This window comes from Rattus norvegicus, chromosome 8 (genome assembly GCF_036323735.1).
Source record: "Rattus norvegicus strain BN/NHsdMcwi chromosome 8, GRCr8, whole genome shotgun sequence".
Taxonomy (NCBI): Eukaryota; Metazoa; Chordata; class Mammalia; order Rodentia; family Muridae; genus Rattus; species Rattus norvegicus.
In genome coordinates, this window is record NC_086026.1 from 128,368,248 (window position 1) to 128,391,113 (window position 22,866).

General features: G+C 46.2%; 1 protein-coding gene and 1 long non-coding RNA gene across 3 annotated transcripts in view; one reads left to right on the forward strand and one right to left on the reverse strand.

Annotated features, from left to right (window-relative positions):
• The first annotated feature begins 1,975 nt into the window (after nt 1-1,975).
• On the forward strand, nt 1,976-4,723 carry LOC120094291 (uncharacterized). The gene is made up of 3 exons (XR_005488555.2): nt 1,976-2,146; nt 2,441-2,572; nt 3,499-4,723. It is a non-coding gene; the product is annotated as an uncharacterized LOC120094291 (long non-coding RNA).
• A 1,470-nt stretch (nt 4,724-6,193) lies between these two features.
• The window catches only part of Scn11a (sodium voltage-gated channel alpha subunit 11), a 70,278-nt gene continuing 53,605 nt past the window's right edge, over nt 6,194-22,866 (reverse strand). The window contains 6 exon segments of one of the 2 annotated variants that reach the window (NM_019265.2): nt 6,194-7,759; nt 11,222-11,492; nt 12,695-12,799; nt 18,390-18,527; nt 20,804-20,857; nt 22,210-22,479. In NM_019265.2, coding sequence (NP_062138.1) covers nt 6,729-7,759; nt 11,222-11,492; nt 12,695-12,799; nt 18,390-18,527; nt 20,804-20,857; nt 22,210-22,479 — 1,869 coding nt within the window. In that variant the 3' untranslated portion in view covers nt 6,194-6,728. 2 annotated transcript variants of the gene reach the window in all.

Sequence of the window (22,866 nt, forward strand, 5' to 3'; positions counted from 1 at the left end):
CTAAAATTCTATGTAAGTAAAACCATCTTGTTTTTATCTCAGTCGCTTTCTATAAATCTCTTGAGGCCACTTGTTGGCCCACTGTCTTGCTTGTTGAATGGGCATACCACAATCTTGTTGGTCCATTGTTTTACTTGTTGAATGGACATACCACAATCTTGTTGGTCCACTATCTTGCTTGTTGAATGGGCATACCACAATCTTGTTGGTCCATTGTTTTGCTTGTTGAATGGGCATACCACAATCTATTTAACCTTCCCTCTGTTGATGGATAGTGGTATCAGGTTTTGATTATTTAAAACTAAATACTTGGTTTCTACTTGGAGTACAGATTTTTGTGGGCATGTGACCTCATTTCCTGTTAGGAACTGTCCAGTGGAATGGCTTTAGGCCATCCTTTGTCAGTGTACATTTAACTTTATGAGAAATAAGGAAACTATTTTCCCTGTGGCTGAACCACTTTCCAGCCCCAACCCCAGTGCTGTGGGATGGTTTCAGTCACTCAACATTCTGAGAAACACAAATTAGGTCAAATTTTATTTCTCCCCTTCCCTCCTTGTCTTCCCTATTTGATTCCCCTCCCTTATGTCTTCCATTCCCTCCTGTCATTTTCTTCTCTTGTCCTATCTTGCCATTTAGATGAAGTCCAATTTACTGATTTTTCTTCACTATTTAGGGTTTTGTGTATCTTAAAACTTATGCCAACTCAAGATCACTAAGATTTCTGTTTTTCCACAGATGTTTTTCTTTTATTTTGAGGTTTATTTATTTTATGTATATGAGTACACCATTGCTGTCCTCAGACACACCAGAAGAGGGCATCGGATCCCATTACTGATGGTTATGAGGCATCATGTGGTTGTTCAGAACCTTTGGAAGAGCAGCCAGTGCTCTTAACTGCTGAGCCATCTCTCCAGACTGCTACAGATGTTTTTATAACTGTGCTTACCCTGCTGTCTACGGTCCACCTGGAGACTCGGCTTATGTGTGATAAGAGCAGGGTCTCATTATGTAGCCCAGATTGGCCTTGAACTTGTAGTCCTCCAGCTTCATCCCTCCAAGGGACAGAATTACAGAAGTGTACTGCCCAACCTAGTGTGTTTGAGCCAGTTATGTATTTATTTACTTTTAAAGATTTATTTCATTCTGTATACATATGTGTGTCTCTGTATGGGTAAACACACATGAGTTCAGGGCATGAGAGAACCAAAAAGAGGGTATCATACTCTTTGGATCTGAAGTTCCAGGTGCTTGTGAGCTGCCCAACGTGTATGCTGGGAGCCACACTCGGGTCCTCTACAAGAGCAGTATGTACTCATACTCTGAGCCACCTCTCCAGCAGTAGTTCTCCACTTCAAACTATTAATTTATGGTGGAAAACTCTCTGGAAGTCTGATGAGGGTTCGTGAGTAAACAGCGTGTGAGGCACTTGAGTAGTTCAGCTCTGTAAAGTGATAGTGAAATACCAGAACTTAGCAAACGGAAAGACAAAACATGACCTGATGCTGTGCTGGCCCAGTAGCTCATCCAGGGTGACTGAAATCGGAGGGCTGATGGGGGAAGATGAAGGGAGGCTAAATCAATACTCACAAAGATGCATCATGGTGCCACCACTGTCAGACTGGCAGAACTGGGCTTACAGCAACAGCATTCTATTGCCCAGAGCTATAACTGTAACTCAGTGGGTGGTGCTCTTGCCTAAGGGGCACAAGCCCTGGGTTCAATCCCCCACACCGCATTAACTGACACGGCTACATGGCCTTGTATGAGCCTCAGTTACCTCATCTAGACGAGAAAGGCTAAAGGCGATTTCTCTCTAACGGAGCTTCGGTGAAATCTCAGCCAGGTGTCGGGGATGGCGTGATGACCTAGCCCAGAACACGCTCTCGGTAAATGTTAGCTCTCCTTCCTCACAGCTCTGCTTTGATTACTCCTTGTGTGTGAGGGACAGGATTGCCCACTGAATGACCCCAGAGGTTCTATCCTGGTTGCCAAGCAACAGGCTACCTGAGCACTCTCCCTCTCCTCCTCCATCAAGAGGGAGATTGTATGGGACTTGAACTTTTCCTAAGGCCTGAGGTGCTTGAAGCTGACATTCCAGGGCTGTTCCTGGCATAGCTGGCTCCTGAGCCCGGCTATTTATAAAGTGAGTGCTTATCTTTGTCCCATAATGCACACGGATGTAAGGGCATGGCTCTTGGTGCTTGGCGGGAGGGGTGGGAACATGGGGTCCTGATGCTCTCACAATAGGTTGTGGTGTTGGCTTTGAGCAGGCGGCCTACACCCTAAGCTGGGCTCACACTACCTCTCCAGGTCATGCCCCCTGCCTTCTGGGTCTGACTGTGCTCTCTGCCCTGATGTCAGCTGCTCCTGGGGTTTTAGATGCCTGTGCAGCGAACTCCTGCTGCACCTGACATTACATTTCTGTGCCTGTCTGCAGATAGAAGACACCTTGGCCCTGGGATCTTGAACCAAACTGAAACAGCTTGGGGGTTTCTTCCTCTCTAATCGTGAGAACAAAAGAAATGGGAAGGAAAAAAAACTCTTGGATCTCCCTCCCCTCATTGCCTTGGTAACGTGTTTGGGTTTTTTTCCCTTTAGATGATAGTTAGTTGTTAGTGTGTGAAGTGTGTGTACATGCCATTGGGAGTGAGGTGAGTGTGTGCAGAGGCCGGTGCAGGGATAGTATCAAGGGACAGCGTGTCCTGCTCTACCATGCCTGTGCCTTCCCTTCCTACAGGGTCTCTCCCTAAACATGGAGCCAGGCCAGTGGCCAGCAAGCCCTGGTGACTGCTCTCTCTCTACCCAGTGCTGGGATTATAGGTGGGTGTGGCCAGTCCCGGCGTGTGTGTGTGTGTGTGTGTGTGTGTGTGTGTGTGTGTGTAGATGCTGGCACTCTTACCCACAGAACCACCTCTCCAGTCCCACCTTGGGAGATATTTTACTGCCGTCTGTCTGTCTTGCTACCAGTTCCTAAGTCTAAGGGCCTCCCAGACTATTCTTCTAAGGGAGCCAGCTGGTCCCAGCATCACAAACACAATACGTTGTCCCTCTGCCCTCCCTGGCTCAACCTTTCTTCTCCACCAGGGTCAATGTCACAAGTGTTTTTTCCTTCTCTCTGCCCATCCCATCCAGGTATACTCTCTGCACCGTCCAAACACCATTAGTGCCTCCCCAGCACCAACTGGGTATAACTCACAGTGGTATTTGAGTCTCTTCATGAGTAGGGGTGTGTGTTTGTGTGTGTGTGTGTGTGTGTGTGTGTGTGTGTGTGTACTCTTGTGTACAAATGTGTATGTGTGGCTTACATGTATCGGTGTGCATGAATGTAGAGGTCAGATGTCAACTCAGGTCTACCTTGTGTTTTAAGAGAGAACCTCTCACTGGCCTAGAACGTGCCAAGCAGGCTGGCTGCCAAGTGATGCCCAGGTGTCCCGTATTTACTTCCCCAGCACCGGAATGGAAAGCTTGTCACAACACACCTGACTTTTCTCATAGGCTCTGGGGAATTAACTTGCATCCTCATGCTGGCAACATCAGGATGATACTGACTCAGCCATCCCTTCAACTCAGACGTTCCTGGGGTCCTGCTGCTGCCTCTACTCTGCTCTCTGCATTTCTCCTGCTGTTCGTTGGGTGATTCAAACCACCTTATCTATCCTAGCTTCCCTGGTGCCGCTGGGGGCTGTCTCCTCCACTGAAAACACCCTGCCACACCACCTGTCTTGTCAAAATCCTCCCCACCCATCCTTGTCAAGCTCACACCACTGCCACTCAGCCGAAATCCTCCCCGTCGACATCCGGAGAGCAGAGCTATCCCGGGTTTCTGGCATTTGTTACATTGTTACTGTTTTATCACCGTGTAAACACTTGTGTGATTCTCTTCCTAATTAGATGCTCTAAAGGTCAAGGGCCACTGGTTAGCAGCTGTCACACAAAGTGTGCCGGATCTGTCCTCAGGACTGTTGACTGGATTTAGAAATGGATCTACAGAGACAGATCTGGCAGAGAGGACACAGAGGACAAATGGGTGGGAGGCCTCCATGTCTGTACAGCTGTTTATTGGGATATTTGGTGTGTCCCCACCCCGGAGGAAAACACTGAGAGCATCATTTCACCCTTCTGGACTACATCTGATTTCCCAGTCCAGAAATTAACAAGCACATGACACTATTCTGGCTTTTTCACCAGGATTCTGGGGGTTGAACTCTTGTTCTTATGCTTACAACACGAACACTTGATTGGCTGAGCTCTCTCCACCCAGCAGTCGCCCTCCTAAGGTCCCTCTGACCGCCTGGCACTTGCCCAGGGGGAGCCATCCCTGGGGGGGGGGGGACTAGCTTCCAGCTCTCCAAGGCTTCAGTAATTCTCCCTTTCCTGCCTGAGTGTCCCCCTCAGCCTTCTGGTTCCCCTGTTCTGGCTCCCCTGGCACTTAGAAAGATCGAGTTGGGTGTTTGCTGCCATCTAGTGAAGGAAATGTGCATAGTTCAACCCCTGCCTGGAGCCAGTGCTTGCCTTCAGAAACCCATTCCTTGCTCTAGAAACCCATTCCTAGCTAGGGCCCATGTAAGGGTGGATGGACATATGTAAGGGGGACTGAAGGAAAAATTAGGGTTTTCCAGTAGAGTCTCACTGGATATATAAATTACACTGAGGGCAGACCCCATGCTCATCAGTAGATGGCCAAAACAAAATAAACTCAACGGTATTTCGTAGATTTTTTAAAAATTATATTGCTTTGCTTGGACATTCTTTTCATCTTACAGGTCTTTTGTTTGTAAAATATGTTTTAAATTTTGTGTTTTTATGAGTTTTGTGTGTGTGCCCAGGTGCGCATGTGTGTGGCATGTGTGTGTGGATATGTGTATGTGTGTGGCATGTATATGCATGTGTGTGGCATGCGTGCACATGCACACGGGTGTTTGCTGTTTCTCTGTATATTTCATTTTCATTTTTTGCCTGTTTTTATTTGCCTGTTTGAGAGAGAGACAGACAGACATAGGGTTTGGGTGAATGAGAAGGTTGCGAGAATCTAGAAGGAGATGAGAAAGGGGAAAGTGTGATAAGAATATATTGTAGGGAAAAAATACTTTCGATTAAGAAGGGGAGCCCTTGGGATGGATCTATAAGGTCCCACCCTCGACTAGCTTCTATACAAGGATCTATAAGGGCACACATTATCTAGCCTGCCTCATCTGTAATCACCCAGACCCGAAAGGAGAGAATATCACTGTGACTTTTGAACTGGCAACTCCCTCAAGATATTTACAGCCCTGAACAGGACTCCTTGTGGCTCATCTCAAAAGGTCCCTGGTCTCACAGGCACCTCCTTCCTCTTTCCATCAAGGTACCAGGGGTTAGTCTGTTTCTGTCACTGTGATAAATCCATAACCAAAACAACTTGGGGAGGAAAGGGTTTAATTTCAGCTTGTAATTCCAGAAAACAATCCTGAATGACTGAAGGAAGTGAAGGCAGGAAGCTGAATGGAAGCAGAGACAACAGAGGAGTGCTGTCTGCTGGCTTACTCTCTGGCTCATGCTTGATGAGCTTTTTATACACTCAGGCCCTCCTTCCTAGGAATGATGTCGCCCACAGTGGGCTGGGCCCTTCCACATCAATCATCATCCAGACGGTTCCTCACAGATGTGGCCACAGGGCAATCTGATGGAGGCAATTCTTCAACCAAAGTTCCCTCTTCCAAAGTAACTCTATGTACATCAAGTCAGCTATCAAAAACGAGCCAGCAAACCCTGTCTCTCTAGGGAGCTGGGATTATGGGTGATAGCTCCAGGTTCTAATATTGCCCAGCCACGTTCCCAATTGAGCCATACCCAACCCCCTGCTCTAACTCTGCAAATACTTTACCCAGAGTCAACCAGGATTCTTGTTGAAACCAAGAAATGATGGCTGGAGCCAATCCAGGCTGGCTCTTGGACATTTAATACACCCATTTCTTCCCATCTCACTCCTCAATAACTTCCGTGTTTGTAGCCTGAAACCAGTCACGGCGGGGACATTCACGTCACAGAAATATGTGACACTGAGACACAAGGCCTTTTCTACCCAAAGAGCCAACAGCTAACCACCTTCCTGACAGATGACTGGCTCGGGGCTACGTCAAACCCCTGCTCACACAACCACCAAGCAAGAGGGACATTTCGGCCCCTGACTCAATGAAATGCAAACTAGATGTTTCTTTTACCTATTTATTCGTTAGACACCTGGGACAGAGATTGGAGCGTCTGAAAGTCGGGGTGCTGACTGACAAGTCAGAGTCATGCTTTTAGGTTTGAGTCATACACCCAATTCTGTGATGCTGGTAGGAACACCCGTAGCAAGCTATTAACTTACTGCAGGGTTTTGACGTACATGCAAAAAAGAGCTACATGTGGCAGGTCACATACTCAAAACACCGAACAGACACATTGGGGAATGTACTGAGAACACAATCTGAAGTTTTCCTGGGATCTTTCCTTCTTGTTTCTCATCTTTATGTAAGTTGGACTGTCCTCCAGGCCTTCCGTTATGGTCGGTGTCCTTTGCAGTCCCTTCTAACATCTCTCTACATGAAATCTTTCCAAGAGTCATTTAAAAATGGACGCCAACCTGTCACCTCGTTCAGCCAAAAACACAGATCGAACGGCCTGTGTTCAGTGAGTCTGCCGCCTGCTCGCCAGAGGCTGGAGGCTAAGCTGTGAGGCAGTGAGGTAGGGGTGGAGATGAGGGTTCAGTCATTGTGAACCTTGACCTTGGCCACATCCAAGCTGGACAAGTCTCCATTGCAAAACACCTGGTGCGATGAACTTGACCTGTCCTTCAGCCTCAGTTTGACCATCTTCTCCATGTGTTTCCGGTAGGCCCTCTGGATGACGGCGGCGCCTTGCTCCTCCTCCTTCCTCTTGGTGGTGGTGACTATGGGCTCGTAGAGCTTCTTAAAAGGGTTGGCCTCCATAAACTTCTCCTCCATCATGGTTTTCATGGTATCCAAGCCGCTGGAGTCCCCGAGGACCCTGGTAGTGAAAGCAAAGAGAACATCCATGCAATGGAGGCGGTCGCCCATCACCATGGGCAAGTCCATCACTAGAAACTGAAACTTATTCGGCTTGGCCACACGCAACGGCTCCGGCAGGGCGTCCGCAAAGTCAGAGAGGGCCGAATACTGGATGAACTGCGACGCCTCGGGGTCAAACTTCTCCCAGACCTCATAGAAGATTTCAAAGTCGTCCTCTCCCAGAGGGTCCTCGCTCTCCTCCGTGGCTGTGTTGAAGTTCTCGAGGATCACAGCGATGTACATGTTGACCACGATGAGGAAGGAGATGATGATGTAACTGACAAAGTAGACGACGGCTATCTGCGGCTGCTGACAGCTGTCTTGGGAGGAGGAGTTGCAGTGTTCTTTTGCCTCCAGCATGGGGTTGAGGAGGGTATCCCAGCCAGCCGAAGTGGTTATCTGGAAGAGGCACAGCATGCTGCCCGTAAACGTCTCGAAGTTGAAGATGTCGTCGATCCCGGAGCCCTTCTTCACTTTGGAAAACCAGCTCATCCCAAAGATGGCGTAAATGAACATCACCAGGAAGAGCAGCAGACCGATGTTGAAGAGAGAGGGGAGAGACATCATCAAAGCAAAGAGGAGGGTCCTGATTCCCCGGGCAGCCCGGACCAGCCTGAGGATTCGACCAATCCGAGCCAAGCGGACGACTCTGAAGAGCGTGGGCGGGAAAGAAATGTCACTGTCCTCCAAGCGGGAAACCAGGGTACCTAGAGAGGGAGGACCAGTGAGCTCCCAACAAGCACTCCAGCTTCGAACCCAGCCATTCTCCCACCTCAGAATCCTGAGGGGACCAACTTGTTACACACACCTTCTCATTTATACACAAAACTAAGAACTGGTCACTTGTGTTTCAATTTGAAGAATAATCTCTAAGGGCCATAGAATTTTAGATGGAACTTTTGTGGGGGCTGGGATGCCCACGCCACTGAAGGCAAGTAAGGAAACTATGGCAGCTTATACTATGCAGGGTTTTACCTGTTGCATTTTCCCACAGGGCCACACCTGCCACGATGTTTCCCTATTTACTGGATGTAGATGGGACACGGGCCCTTTCTTCAAATGTTGACTCTCCCAGAGTGCACGGAGATGCTTCTCCTAGAGTATGGCTGAGAGACCCAAGCTTATTAAAAGGGACGGATGCTTCTTCATCTGGGTTCTGAATGGGGCTCTGCCATGAGGACGGACTAACTGTGCTGTGTAGAGCTGCAGGGACGCAGAACTGAGCTTTCCTCTACTCCGAAGATGCCCACTGATCCCTGTTTGATGTTCTGCTCACCCTGAGGACCCGCTGAGGTCTCACAAAGCTCACACATGTTCTCTGCTGTGGACAACCCAGAAATGGTGTCTCTGAGCTTTGTGAAAACTGGTGAATATTTGGGCCTAAAATGTCACCCTGTTTTCTCATTGCTTGTCCAGCCGGTACATGCTATGAGCAGTTAAGGCAATTTACATTTTGGCCCAAATATTATAGAATGGCTGGAACATGCTTGCCTTGTGTAGGCATGGTCTTCCCCTTGCTCTGAGGTCATTAGGGATCATGGCAGTGAAAATGCTTTTGCCAGTCTCCTAATGACTACAGAGAGCTCACTGGCTAAACCTTGTCATCTGACTGTATAAAAGACATACGCTAGTTGGGCAGACAATCCTAGCAAGGATGGTGCTCGCTCAGCAATACCAGCCCTTTCAGGCTCGGCCTTAAATCCTTTCTGGACTAACCGGGTCTGTGTGAATCAGTCTTTTCTCTGAGTGCAGTTTTTTTTTCTTTTTTCTTTTTGTGTGAACCCCATGTTTGGTATTCAACTAAAATGAGTAAGCCTTACTTGGCAACTAGACAGCTAACTCCCAGACTCACTCATTTTGCGTTACTGTAAAAGCTCAGGGAGAAGCCTGGGGAAAGTGTAGAGACCAGGTGCTGGATGTGTGGAGACCAGGTGCTTTGTGTGTGTGTGTGTGTGTGTGTGTTAGACCAGGTGCTGTGTGTGTGTGTGTGTGTGTGTGTGTGTGTGTGTGTGTGTGTGTGTAGACCAGGTGCTGGGTGTGTGTGTGTGTAGACCAGGTGCTGGGTGTTGTGGGGGCGGGGGAGGAGACCAAGTGTTGGGTGCGTGGGGACCAGATGCTGTGTGTGTGTGTGTGTGTGTGTGTGTGTGTGTGTGTGTGTGTGTGTAGACCAGGTGCTGTGTGTGTGTGTGTGTGTGTGTGTGTGTGTGTGTGTGTGTAGACCAGGTGCTGGGTGTGTGTGTGTGTGTAGACCAGGTGCTGGGTGTTGTGGGGGCGGGGGAGGAGACCAAGTGTTGGGTGTGTGGGGACCAGATGCTGTGTGTGTGTGTGTGTGTGTGTGTGTGTGTGTGTGTGTGTGTGTAGACCAGGTGCTGGGTGTGTGGAGACCAGGTGCTGGATGCAGACACACATGGGACTCTGCATGTCAGTGAAAAGTGTTTGGCTTCTTGTGAAGGTTGGTCCTACATTGGAGCATGTGGGATTTCCATCATCTGGGAGCTGTTAGAAGGATCCCAGATATAGTTCTAGAAGCTGCACAGTCACCCTAGAATGGGTGGTGGAATGAGGACCCTCTTCACTTATGAGAGGAAGGGGCTCATGGTGCTCCCTTTGGTGCAAGGAGATCCCCGAATCATCTGTTCACCATTCTCCAACCTCAATTGACATCAATTTCACCAGAACTTAGGATCGGGACTAATTAATAAGGATCATAGGTCTATTTTGCTGCCAAGAGATGAGCCTATTTAAACTAACTACATAAACCTCCGAGCTTAGAACCCAAGCACACTCCCTGACAGCCCGCATTACTCGAGAGAAGCCACTCAGGTGTAAACCTGTGGTGCAGTCTTTCTGAGATGGGATGAAGCCTCCATTTGTAAAATGTGGTTCTCCTTGTCTTCGTTGCTTTCTGAACTACGAGAAAGACTCTTGGACCCTCCTGCACCATGTGAAAGACGAGGTTAAGTCAGATGTGACAGCACACACCCATAATCCCAGCACTCAGGAGGCTGAAGTAAGAGGTTTAAATGAGCTTGAGGCCAGCCTAGGCTGTATGATAAATCCCAGGTCAACCTGCACTAGAGTGACACCCCATCTTAACATTCCTTCTCAGAAAAAGAGAAAGAGGGGAAAAAGTCAAATTAATGGATTAGTTCCAATCAAATTTCAAGGACCCAAATAAACTCTAATCTCTTAGCCATGAAGAAGTATAATACTTAACATGCACAGGACTGAATTTTGATTCTCAGCACAAAAGAAAGAAAAAAAGAAGGAAGGAAGAAAGGCCGGAGGGAAGAAAGACAGGCAGGCAGGCAGGCAGGCGGGCTAAAGACGGCCCAGAGATGAAGAACATGAGCTTCTGTTGTGTTGCACTTAAGTTTGATCACTAACGTCCACATCAGGTGGGGGCCTGGAACTCCAGCTCCAGAAGTTCAATGTCTTTGGCCCTGGTCTCCTTGGTCACCCATACACATAATTTTAAAAACACGAAAGAAGAAAGGGAATGAGTGTGTGCTAATAACGCTCTTTCTCCCATTTGCTCTGCGCTTGATACGGCGGGACTGTAGCTATGAAAACCCCACTGGTTATAGAAAGAGGCTTGCCGGCCATGGTGTCAGCTGAGACGCATGCAGCCCAAACCCTGTCTAAGTAAACAGGGGATTCAGGTCAAGGAGTGTGTACTGCTTCTCATGTGAGGCAGTCTTGACAGCTGAATGGGAAGCAAGGGAGCCCCAGCAATGGATACTGGTCCAATAGCTGCTCTAGTACCCTTGTGGGTTTTGAACCCAGACACAAACATCAGTACTAACCGACAAGCTCCTAAAACCACAAACTGCCCACGGGGGGGGGGGGGGGGGGGGGGGGTTTACGGTAGCATGAAAGAGGTGGGAATTCCTATTCAGCCACCTGAGATGTCAGGAACCATGGCAACAACTGTTAATGGAGATACTTTGTTTCTCTCCATTGAACAAGGGAACGGGTCAAGAAAGGAAATTACCGCCTGTGGCAACTTTCCAACAGAGCGGGCCATTCTTAGCCCCCTACCGCCACCCCTGGGGCTACATTAAGCATAATCTGTTGCTTTGTGGAAACCCTTGATACACTTCCAAATGATTATCTTTAGGGTTTATGTCTGCCTTTCCTGGAAAGTCCTGGCTACTGGTTTTACTTACTAATGATAGAAAGAACCACGACCACACAATCAAATAAGTTCCAGCCATTGGTGAAGTAGTGTTGCCTCAAAGCAAAGACTTTGATGAGACACTCTATGGTAAAGATGACCACGAAGGCTATGTTGAGGATATCAAAGGTTTTCTTCACATCTTTGGGCTGGTCGGCAGATTCAGCCATCATGATAATCATATTTAAGACAATAAGACCCAGAATGATGACGTCAAAGACCTGGCTTGTGACCAGGTCGAACACAAAGGCTTGACATTTGTTCTGAAGAGGAAAAAGGAAAGGAGAAAATTACATCGTTAAGACAACAAAATTCATTTTCTCTTACAATGGAGGCAACTCCTTGAAATATACACAAGACCCCTTCAAAGGACAAGACATTCTCATAGCTTCCCATTGTGGCTTGGGTAACTGTTTTATGTGCTCAAGCCTGTATTTTCACTTCTACTTTAAAACAAAAAACATAAATCAAAATATCCCCAGTAGTGACACAACTTTGATGCGATGTGCAGTCAGTGAGGCTGAGCTAAAATGGCTCATGTATGATGTGATGTGCAGTCAGTGAGGCTGAGCTAAAAGGGCTCATGTATGCTTCAACGATAGAAAGATGGCCCTTGATGTCTGTGTCTGCATTTACCCAAAAGATGGACGCAGAGAGCATCTACATCTTGGGCAAAGTGGAACAGACAAAGATCTCTGTCTACCAGTTCAGAATAATCAGCAAAACTCTTCATTCACACAATCCTTAAATGTCAGTGTTTAATTCCAGTTGGAATAAGCTAGGAAAGCAACATTCGAGCCCAGCAGTTATTAAAGATGGAGAACTGGTTATTTCATAGTATGACTGGGGATGATGTTAAACACTGTCTCCTTTTTTTTTTAAGTTTTAGATTTTTTTAAGATTTTTTTTTGGTTTGGTATAATGAGGTATGTCCTTAATTCAAGCATGTGAGAGACAGAGGCAAGGGGTTCAAGGCAGCCTGGTCTACATAGTGATTTCCAGGCCACCAGACCTACCTAATGAGACTCTGTGTTAGTAGAAAAGTAACTCTCAGACTCTCAGTAGTGAACATGCATGTCTAATTTTCCTAAGGACTTGGGTACATCTTGGTTCTTTAAGTTCTAAGATAACACATATATATTTTAAAGATCCTGGGGGTCTGGAGAGATGGCTCAGTGGATACGACTGCATTCTGCTCTTGCAGAGGTCCTGCATTCATTCCCTAAGCATCTGGGTCAGATGGCTGACCACTGCCTTTAACTTCTGCTCTGGGGGATCTGATGCCCCCTTCTGGCCACTGAAAGCACCACACTCCCATGAACATGTACACCCACAAAGATGCACATACACAAATACTTTTAAAACAATAAGAAGAATACTTCCTTTAAAAGTTAACAGGCTTTTTAGAAACCTGCGTGTTTAGATCATGCATCCTGCATGTGTGCTTAGAGTCAGTTGCTCTCACCAGGGGCCTTGGGATGGGCTTTTGAGGTTTCTTGGTTCCTAACTTTTTCATTGCATTGTAATATTTCTTCTGTTCTTCTGTCATAAAAATGTCTTGGCCACCTAAGTGCATGAAGAAATCAACAGTCAATTAGCCTCTGCTAAGCCATCTTTGCAAATCAAGTCCTGAATTTTTAGTAACAATTTTAAAGTTACATGTCACTTTTATCAATAGTTCCTACTTCAAAGGAATTTGAAAGAATCTGGACTCTGGGACCAGAAGGAAAATTGATTTTAAGATAAGAGATAAGAGAGGAATAAGGTCATGTCAGTCAGTTGTGGCTCACTTCTTAGAACACACAGATGACACATTTTAATGAACATCCTATGCAATCTTTGTAAAAACTAAATACACTTCAGGCTGCATAACTTAAATCATAATAGAGCTAGAATTAAAATTAGCAATAGAAATATTAGACTAAAATATCATAGCAGAGGAAGGTTAAAAGAGGGAAGAAGGGAGGACCAAAGTACATTATATATACATGTATGTACATATACATGTATGTACATGTGTGTGAACATGTTAGTTAACATAAAACCAACAATAACTAATATGCACAAAGGAATTATGAAAATTTTAAAAAGACAGAAAATACTATGTAATGATACTAAAATTACTTAAGTAACTAATGTAACATTACTAACAAAAGTTAATTAGAATCTTCCTAGAAAAATTCTTAAGAGGAAACATGTGAGTTTTAAATATTTTTACCACTAATAAGAAAAACAAGCTAGGATTTCCATCTCTAGAAATTCATGAAACCAAAAAGAAAAAATCTAGAAATATCAGATAAAATAGAATAGAATTCTTTTAGAAATATGCAGCTGGACTTTTACAGGAGTTTGGAAACAGTAAAGAGAGGTTCCAGGCTCGGAAAAGTAAGAAACAAAATGGTTAGTTAGTCCTAAAAGCACTGCTGGAGGCGGCTGGAAGGTTAACACTGAATGGCTCTTCTGGAGGCCCCAAGCTTGGTCCCCAGCACCCATGTCCAGCAGCTCACAGCATATTTAAGTTCTCTGGGATCTGGTGCCCTCTTCTGGCCTCTTCAGGTACTGCACTCATGTGTGCACACCCCCATCCACACACACAATAGCATCTTTTTCAAAAGGAAAGTGTCCCCTGACAGTCAAACCCAATCAGAAGCACTGCTCACTAGCAGTAAAGCACTCTTGAGACTGTAATACTGGAATGCATGTGTCTGGTGTGAGGACAATGAGTAGTTGTGGATGTTTTAAATATTTATTTTGTTTTGAATTATGTGTATGTATGTGTGTGGGTATGTTCATATGACTGTAATTACCTACAGAAGACAGAAGATGGCATCTAATACCCAGATCTGGGTTTATAAAGTCAGTTATGAGAAGCTCGACCTAGGTGCTGGGAATCCAGCCTAGGTCCTTTGTAAGAGGAATGGGTGCTCTTAACTCTGAGCCTCCTCTCCGGCCCCTGACTTAACTCTGAGCCTCCTCTCCAGCCTCTGACTTAACCTCTCAGCCTCCTCTCCAGCCCGTGACTGGACCCTAAACTGTAATAGAAAAAAAAGATTTCAAAAATAAAAATTAATAAATCTTCCAGGAAAATGAAACATAGTTGTGAATCTTAGGTTTTAAAAAGTCTATGATCTCTGGCAAACATTGATGTGTCTGCTGGAAGGACTTTAGAAAAACAAGAACGGAGCAGTAGAGGGAAAGAGATAAAGTATATCACAGCAGAAAACAACAACATAGAAAGGAAACAATGCAAAGAATTGAAGAAACTAGGACTTTGTTCTTTGAAAAAATAAACAAGAGTAAAAATCCTCCTAGTGGCTATTAGTCTCTCTAAGAGGAAAGCCCAAATCCATAGAGCTACAGACAAGAGAGCCTTCCACGCCCGCCACATACAAGGAGTCACACCCCCAAAAACGCCAAAATGAAATGCATTATTGTGCACACTAACTTAGAAAAACAATGCCAGACATGGTGGGTAGCTCATACATGTAATCTTGGTACTTGGGAGCTGAGGCAAAAGGGTTGTTATGCGTTTGGGGCCAGCTTGGGCAACACAGTGAGCTCCAGGCTAGCCTGCCTCAAAAAAAGCAACATTAATAGTAATAGTGATGAGGAAGAGGATGGGGAGGAGGGGGAAGAGGATGGGGAGGAGGGGGAAGAGGAGGGGGAAGAGAGGGTGGAAAAGGAGGAAGAAGGGGAAGAGAGGAAAGAGGAGGAGGAAGAGGGGGAAAAGGAGGAGAGGGAGGGGAGGAGGGGAAGAAGAGGAGGAGGAAGAGGGGGGAAAAGGAGGAAGAAGAGGAAGAAATGAAGGAGTGGGAGGGGAGAAGGGGGAAAGGAGGAGAAAGAGGGGGAGGAGGGGAAGAGGAGGATGAGGAGGATGAGGAGGAGGATAGCAGCATTTACTGGCTTAACAAAGAAAATGGAAAGGTATATGGCAATCTAAATAAGTATAATTTGATGAATTTGAAGAATTTGTTTAGAGTTTTTTAGATAATATAATGACATCTTGCCACACGAGCCTGAAGACCTTCCTGAACACATGTGAGAACTGGAGGGGAGAACTGACTCCATGAAGCAGCCCCCTGACCTCTACATGTCCGAACCCGCCAGCACACCATGTGCATGCACACACACGCAGTGACAATAAATGAAGAGTAAAAATAGGTTGGAAAAAGTCTCGAGACCAGCCGGGGCTTCGTTGAGAAACCCTGACTCAAAACAAGCAGACTCTGAAAATGTGACTCTTCACCTTATGTGATTAAAATAAAATTTTTTGAAATGTTTATGAACGAAATGAAACAAATCCTGCACGAGGGGCCTGTGGGGCATCTCCGGGAGGCAGGAAGATGTTCTTTGGTCATAAATATGATGCTGGGTGCTGGATATTTTGAGGTTTGTTCTAGAATGTTCTAGTGGACTTTTGAAATTTTCCATAATGTAAAAGCAATGAAAGGATGTGACTGTGTGGTGCGCATCGTTCCAGCAGAGGGTTAAGCCTTGACACTGCAAGGCTGACACTCAGGTTGCTGGTATTGATTGCAATCAGGACGGGCATCACAGAGGGGACCCAGAGCCGCCCCCTGCTCCCTGAGCAGCAGACTCAGTAAGGCAGTGCCACAGCAGCACCGGACTTTCCCAGCAGAGAACGGAGGTTGGCAGCAAGGTACGGTTCAGATGATCAAAGAGATTGGCAGAAAAATCTAAACGAGGTTTGGCACAGTTACAAAAACCAACGGCCAAACACCAAGCCAGGGTCAGAAGTGCCTTGCGCCCCATAGGCAGAGTTTGGTTCCACAAAACCTCAGGTCTATAAGAGTTTTAAAAATGTATACAATAATAAACAAGAACTGGAGCAGGGAGGGCGGTAGTGGGTGGTGCCTGCTTTCCCAGCATAAGGACCAGAGCTTGAGTCCCCAGAACCCACGTGAAAAGCCAGGTGCAGGGTTGGGTAGTGTGGCTACGTGGTAGGGACTTGCTTAGCATGGACGAGCCATTGGGTTTCATCCCAAGACTGAAAAGATAACGTTTATCAGTGTGGCAGTATGGGCCTGCAATCCCAGCACTGGGGAGGTAGAGACAGGCCAAGTCAGTGAGTTCCAGCTTCAATGAGAGACTCTGTCTCAAAAAACAAGGTGGAGAGATGCTGAGGAAGACTTGCACACACACACACACACACACACACACACACACACACACACACATGCACAGAGACACACACAAAGACATACACATACAGAGAGACATACACACAGAGACATACACAGAGAGACACACACAGACACACACTGACACAAACAGATACACAGAGACACACACAGAGACACACATACAAACAGATATACACAGACACAGACACACACAGAGAAACACAGACACACAAACAGATACATACAGAGACACACACAGAGACACAGATACAAACAGATAAATACACACATAGACACAGAGACACAGATACAAACAGATAAATACACACATAGACACAGATACACACAGAGACACAGATATACAGAGACACACACAGAGAAACAGACACACAAACAGATACAGAGACACACATACAAACAGATACACACACACAGACACACACAGAGAAACAGACACACAAACAGATACACATAGAGACATACACAAACACACACACATACACACATAGACAGAGACACACATACAGATACACACAGACACACACAGAGAAACACAGACACACAAACAGATACACACAGAGACACACACAAACACACACATAGACACACACAGACACAAAGACATACACACGCACACACATATGCACACAAACACAATGTAAAAAGAAAGTCACAAAATAGACTTAATAGATTGAATATGCATAAAAAAGAATGACAATTTGTCTTTAAAACAGTCAAAAGATGTAAGCAGACGGTCCTTACCAATGTTAGGTCCGCTGATCTAAAACATGTCATGATCACTAATGACCAAGTAATGGCATATAAAACCATGGTGCAACACTTTCCGCTGTCTAGGAAAGTGATTATAAAAGCTAGTGATGGGGTGGAGAGGGCTCAGTCCCAGCCATTCTCAAATTTGGGAAGTGATTGGGCAATACCTCTCATATTTTAATAACAGGAAGTTCTACTAAGAAAATAACCAGAATTTTAAGGATGCTCATGATTGCTTAAGCCATAGAGAAATGTAGAAATGACTTAGATGGTGAAAAAGAGGAGACCAATTCAGTCAAATTATGGTATATAATTCAGCTCCCATGGTGTGTGCATTTGCATATGTGTGCATGTGTGCGTGTGTGTTCAGGTATGTGCATTCATGTGTGTGCAGAGAAAAGGACACCAGGTGTCCTGCTCTATTACTCTCCATCTTATTCCCATGAGACAGGGTCTGCCACTGAGCCTGGAGCTGGGCTGGAAGCTAGCAAATCCCTGAGGCTCTTGCATTTCTGTGTCCATGGCACTAGAGCTACAGACCTGAGGAGCCAAGCCCAGCTTTCAACATGGGGACTTGGGATTTGAACTCAGGTCCTCATGATTGCACAGCAAGCACTCCTGCCCACGGAGTCATCTCCCTAGCCCTGAAAATTCTTACAGCAAAAAAATGATTTCCTAAAATAGGCTATGACTAATGAGCTTAGACACCCCAAAATTAAAAGTATAAAATAATCCCAATGATGCAAATACACATACACATACATATACACACGTGCGCGTGTGCACATACACACTCATATACACACTCATACACACACTCACACTCATACACACTCACATTCATACACATGCACGTGCACACACTCATACACACATACACACACTCACACTCATATACACTCATATTCATACACACACTCACACACACACGCACACACACTCATACACACACACTCACACACACATGCAAACACACTCATACACACACTCACACTCATACACACTCATACTCATACACACACTCACACACACACACACACTCATACATACATACACACACTCACACATACATAAACAGATTCACACACACACACACTCACACACACACACTCACTCACACACGCACACGCACTCATACATATAAGCCGTGAACAGCCTTCTTTCCGAGTTAGAATCACAGTCCCTCCAAGCACTGGTGGAACCAGGTGAGAGAGAGGACCCGGCCAGAGCAGCATGTGTACTTATCTTTTTCTGCTGCTGATTGAAGTTGTCAATAATAACACCGATAAAGAGGTTCAGGGTAAAGAAGGAGCCGAAGATGATAAAAACCACAAAGTAGAGATACGCGTAGAGGTTCGCCTCAAAGTCCGGCTGCTCGTCTTTCTGTTGGGGACATTTTTAACGAGAGAAAAAGTTACTGAAGGAAAACGCATCAAGCTGCCCTAGCTGCCTCGTTCAGAAGTCCAGAGTGGATTTCCCCAGCAAGTGCAACCACATAGCGTCCTGCTGGGAGGATGCACCTCTGGACGCCCCTTCTTTGGGTCTCTCCTTAAGCTCCAGATGCACACAGTGGGGAGATGGGAGCCAGGAGGCTTGGGTTTTTCTCCCAGACAATAAAGAACATTAAGAGATGAGAAGAAAGGGGGAGGGACATGGTGGTGTTTGTCTTCTGAAAGTCTCCCATATCTATGGAGACCAGGACAACTTGCAGGAACTGGTTCTCTCCTTCCACCATGTGGATCAGAGGGAAGGAACTTGGGTTGTCAGGCTTAATAGCAAGTTGTCCACTAAGTCTCTGGCTCCCTCTCATTTGAACCCAGAGCTCACCAGTAGTCTAACTGGTCAACTTGCTCCTGGAATCCCATCTCCACTCTTTAAGCACTAGAATTACAGGCAGGGAATGTTCCCATGCCAACCCAGCATCTATGCGGACTCTAGGCATCCAAACTCTGGTCCTCATTCATGCACACATATCATATGCACACATATACAAACAATAAGTTAAAAATTAAACATTTAAAATGTATATATGATACACATAATTATGAGGTATAAATATTACAATGAATTACAACATTAACATTATGTCTCTACTAGCTTTGGCTCTCTGGGAATGAGATTTTGTTAATGTACTAAGAATTAAGCTAAGTGATTTATTGCTATGCACTATAGATGCCAGTCTGTTAGGTTATGAGGAAAACTGGTAGCCATGAAGACTTCTTCCTCGGTTCTACATCTCTCCTGCTCCCAGCCCACTTGTCTGAAGCCCTCACTCCGTATCTGGTATCAACTCTGTAGATCCCTCAGTACCGTGACTGCAGATGTGCCATGGTATGAAACTAACACCCCCGCCCCCCCCCACCTTGTTTCCATTCTTGACTCAACTGTCCTGCTCTGCATAAGCCTCTCCTCATCCTTCCGCTGGACCAGACAAGGAGCAGGGAATGGGCTAGACTGCCAACCAAGTGTGCTTCCAACTTTGAGACTCAATTTTGACTTTCTCATACACTGAAATTCTACAGTCACTTCTACTCTCTTAGTGCTTGCCCAGTTGAGACATGAAGACTTTCAAAGGTGGTTTCCTCCTGTTCATCATTTGGAGATGACCTATAGGCAAGTTGGAGGACCTTGCTATGATGCTTAGTTTCTGTCAAGTTGACACAAACTAATATCACCCAGGAAGAGGGAATCTCAACTGGAGATTACATCTATGAGACTGGCCTGTGGGGTGTAGGAGGACCTATCCCTAGGGAGGTGGACCCAAATTGTATAAGGAAGGTGGCCAAGCAAGCCAGGTGATGTCTGCATGCTAGTTTTATGCCAACTTGACATAAGGTAGAGTCACTAGAGAAACTTCAATTAAGGAATTGCTTCTATAAGATAGAGCTGTAGGCAAGCTTGTAGGGCACAAACCATTGTGGGTGGGGCCACCCTGGGCTGGTGATCCTGGGTGCTATAAGAAAGCAGGGGGAGCAAGCCATGGAGAGCAAGCCAGTAAGCAGCACCCCTCCATGGATGGCCTCCACATCAGCTCCTGTCTCCAGGCTCCTGCCTGGCTTATGTTTCTGCCTTTGCTTCTTCCCCCAACAACGTGATATATAAGCCAGACAAACCACTTTCTCCCCAGGTTGCTTTGGTCATGGTATTTCATTTCAGCAACCCTAAAGAAGTTAGAGGAAGTAATCCAGGTTTTCCCTGGCTAGAGTCTGCTTCAGTTCTTGCTTCCTGGTTCCTGCCTTGAGCTCCTACCCCGGTTTCCCTCAACAATAGCCCATAACCTGTTAGCTTAAAGAAACAAACAAAACACTCTCCCTCCCCCAAGTCATGTTGGCCAGTGTTTTATCACAGCAACAGAAGCCAAGTTAGGACACATGGGGTTCTTGTTCTGGTCCCATCTCCTACATGAATGGTGTTCAGCTCTTCCCTGCTAACACAGAGGAAATACTGGACTCTACAGAATATTGGGGTGTCAGACATGGAAAAGATACGTAATCGATCTGTTTATCAGGCCATTCTGCACCCTAATTTTGTCCCCAGAAGAACAAACAAGGGTGTGGGATAGTGAAGCTGCTGTACAGGAAGTTAGGGGGCCGTCCACACATTCATAGCACCTCCGGTTTGAGCATGACATTCTAGAACACAGTGAGACATTAACTCACCTCTCTGGAATCGACAGCAGCATTCATGATTTCCAGCCAGCCCTTATAGGTTGCCTGAAACAGAAGTAGAAACCTCAGACACAGATGTAGACATTTTTTTCATCAAGAGAGGCTTGCCACGCAAAAGCTTGTCAAACCCTGTTGGTGGGTGGGTGTAAGGTGACCCTCTATCCTGCCCCAGAGAGAGGTCGGCAGGGAAGAACAGTCCTGGACATGAGGAGGGGTGTTGTGCCCAATCTCGGTCTTCTTTATTCTCCCAAGACTAATGATTTAAAAACAAATTCAACGTCTACACAAAAGGTTACTTGGGAAGAGCCAAGATAGCACACGATTTTTGTGCTGCCTGACCAACACCTGGCTGGCTGCTGTTGCTGCTGCTTGGAAAAAAAAGATAGTGACAATGCCCTGACCTGCACCAAAGGCTCTCCTGTCTAGCAGGTGATCTGAACAACAAGCAAGGTACCATAGAAGACAAAGCAAGCCATTTAAAACCCTGAAGGGGCTTCACTGTCAACCGGACTGGCTTTGGAAGTCTTAGAGACCCACATCAGGGAGTGTGGTAAAGGTGTTTCTGATGATATTTAATTGACAGTAGACTCATCTTGAACATGGGCGGCACCGTCCCACAAGCTGGTGAGTAAAAAATGAAAAAGCACCGGCATCTGTCTCTTTCTGCCTACTTCCCTCCTGACTGTAGAGCCAGTAGGACCAGCTTCCTCACACTCCTGCCGCCCTCCGCATCTAGACAATTCTCACCACCATGGCGGCCCAGTCCCTCAAAGCATGTGCAAAAACAGCCCTTCCTTAAATTGCCTTTGTCAGGTATTGTGCTTTGAATGAGAAATGCAGCCCCTATAAGCTCCCGCCCCCATAAGCTCCCGCCCCCATAAGCTCCCGCCCCCATAAGCTCCCGCCCCCATAAGCTCCCTGGGTCCCACTTGACAGTGCAGTTGGGGAGGATTATAGAACTTTTAGGAAGTGGAACCTTGCTGGAGGAAGTGCGTCACTGGGGATGGGAGTTGAGGATTTATAAGGTGCCTATAGATGTATGTAGTGTATAGAGGAGATATGATAGCCAGCTTCCTGATCCTCCCACCATGCTCTCCCGCTATGATGGACTGTGTTCCCTTTAGAGCTATAAGCTATAATAAAATCTAAGAAAGACTTTTAAAAGAAACTTTCTTTTTGTCTGGTATTTTATCACAGCAACAGAAAAGTAACTACTGCGCCAGGTGTTTTTGTCAAAGAAATGAGAAAAGTGAGAAACTCCAGGTGAAAAGACTCTGCCCCGCCCCACCCTGCGAGCAGGACTGGGATCCAGTCTTGGTGGAGTGACTATGTTTTTAGTGACTGATCACTCTTCCAAGCTTCCTTCCTGGATGCAGACACAGACCCACAGAACTTACCACTTGCAGCAGGGCGAGATAGGCATTCCCCACGTTGTCAAAGTTGACCTGCGGGACCTTCCACGAGTAATTACTAATGTTACATTGGCTTCGGTTCGGAACTTCGGTAAAATCCAAATACATATTTATGTCTGTCCCGTTAATGCACCTTCCAAACTTCCCAGAAAATAAATTTACTCCCAAGATACAAAATACGAGCCAGAAAATGAGGCAGACCAGCAAAACATTGAGAATGGCAGGTATGGCGCTGATCAGGGCGTAGACGACAACCTTGGGGAGACAACACAAAGGAAAGAGTTACAAACAGGGCCACCCAACCTCTGTCTTCCAGGGGAGACCCACTATGCAGGTCAGGGCCCCTAGAGTCCTTCTGTCTTTATTCTGAACCTCTCTCTCCTGGCCCAGCTTTCCAGTCATATGGCCACCAAGGATGACCTCCAAAGTGCCCTGTGACAATGACACTAGACGTACATGGGGTGTGTCTTTCCCTGGATTCAGGGAGGACAGAGCCCTTGGCTGTTTTGAGATAGATAACTCATACCAGTCTTCTCACTTCTCACAGTCCAGGCCCTGGTCTGGTTGGGTAGGACCCCAGGAAAGTCTTGACGAAAGACCGAGGGCAGTTAGTTTCTTTCAGTCCTGATAGCTGGTTCCCGC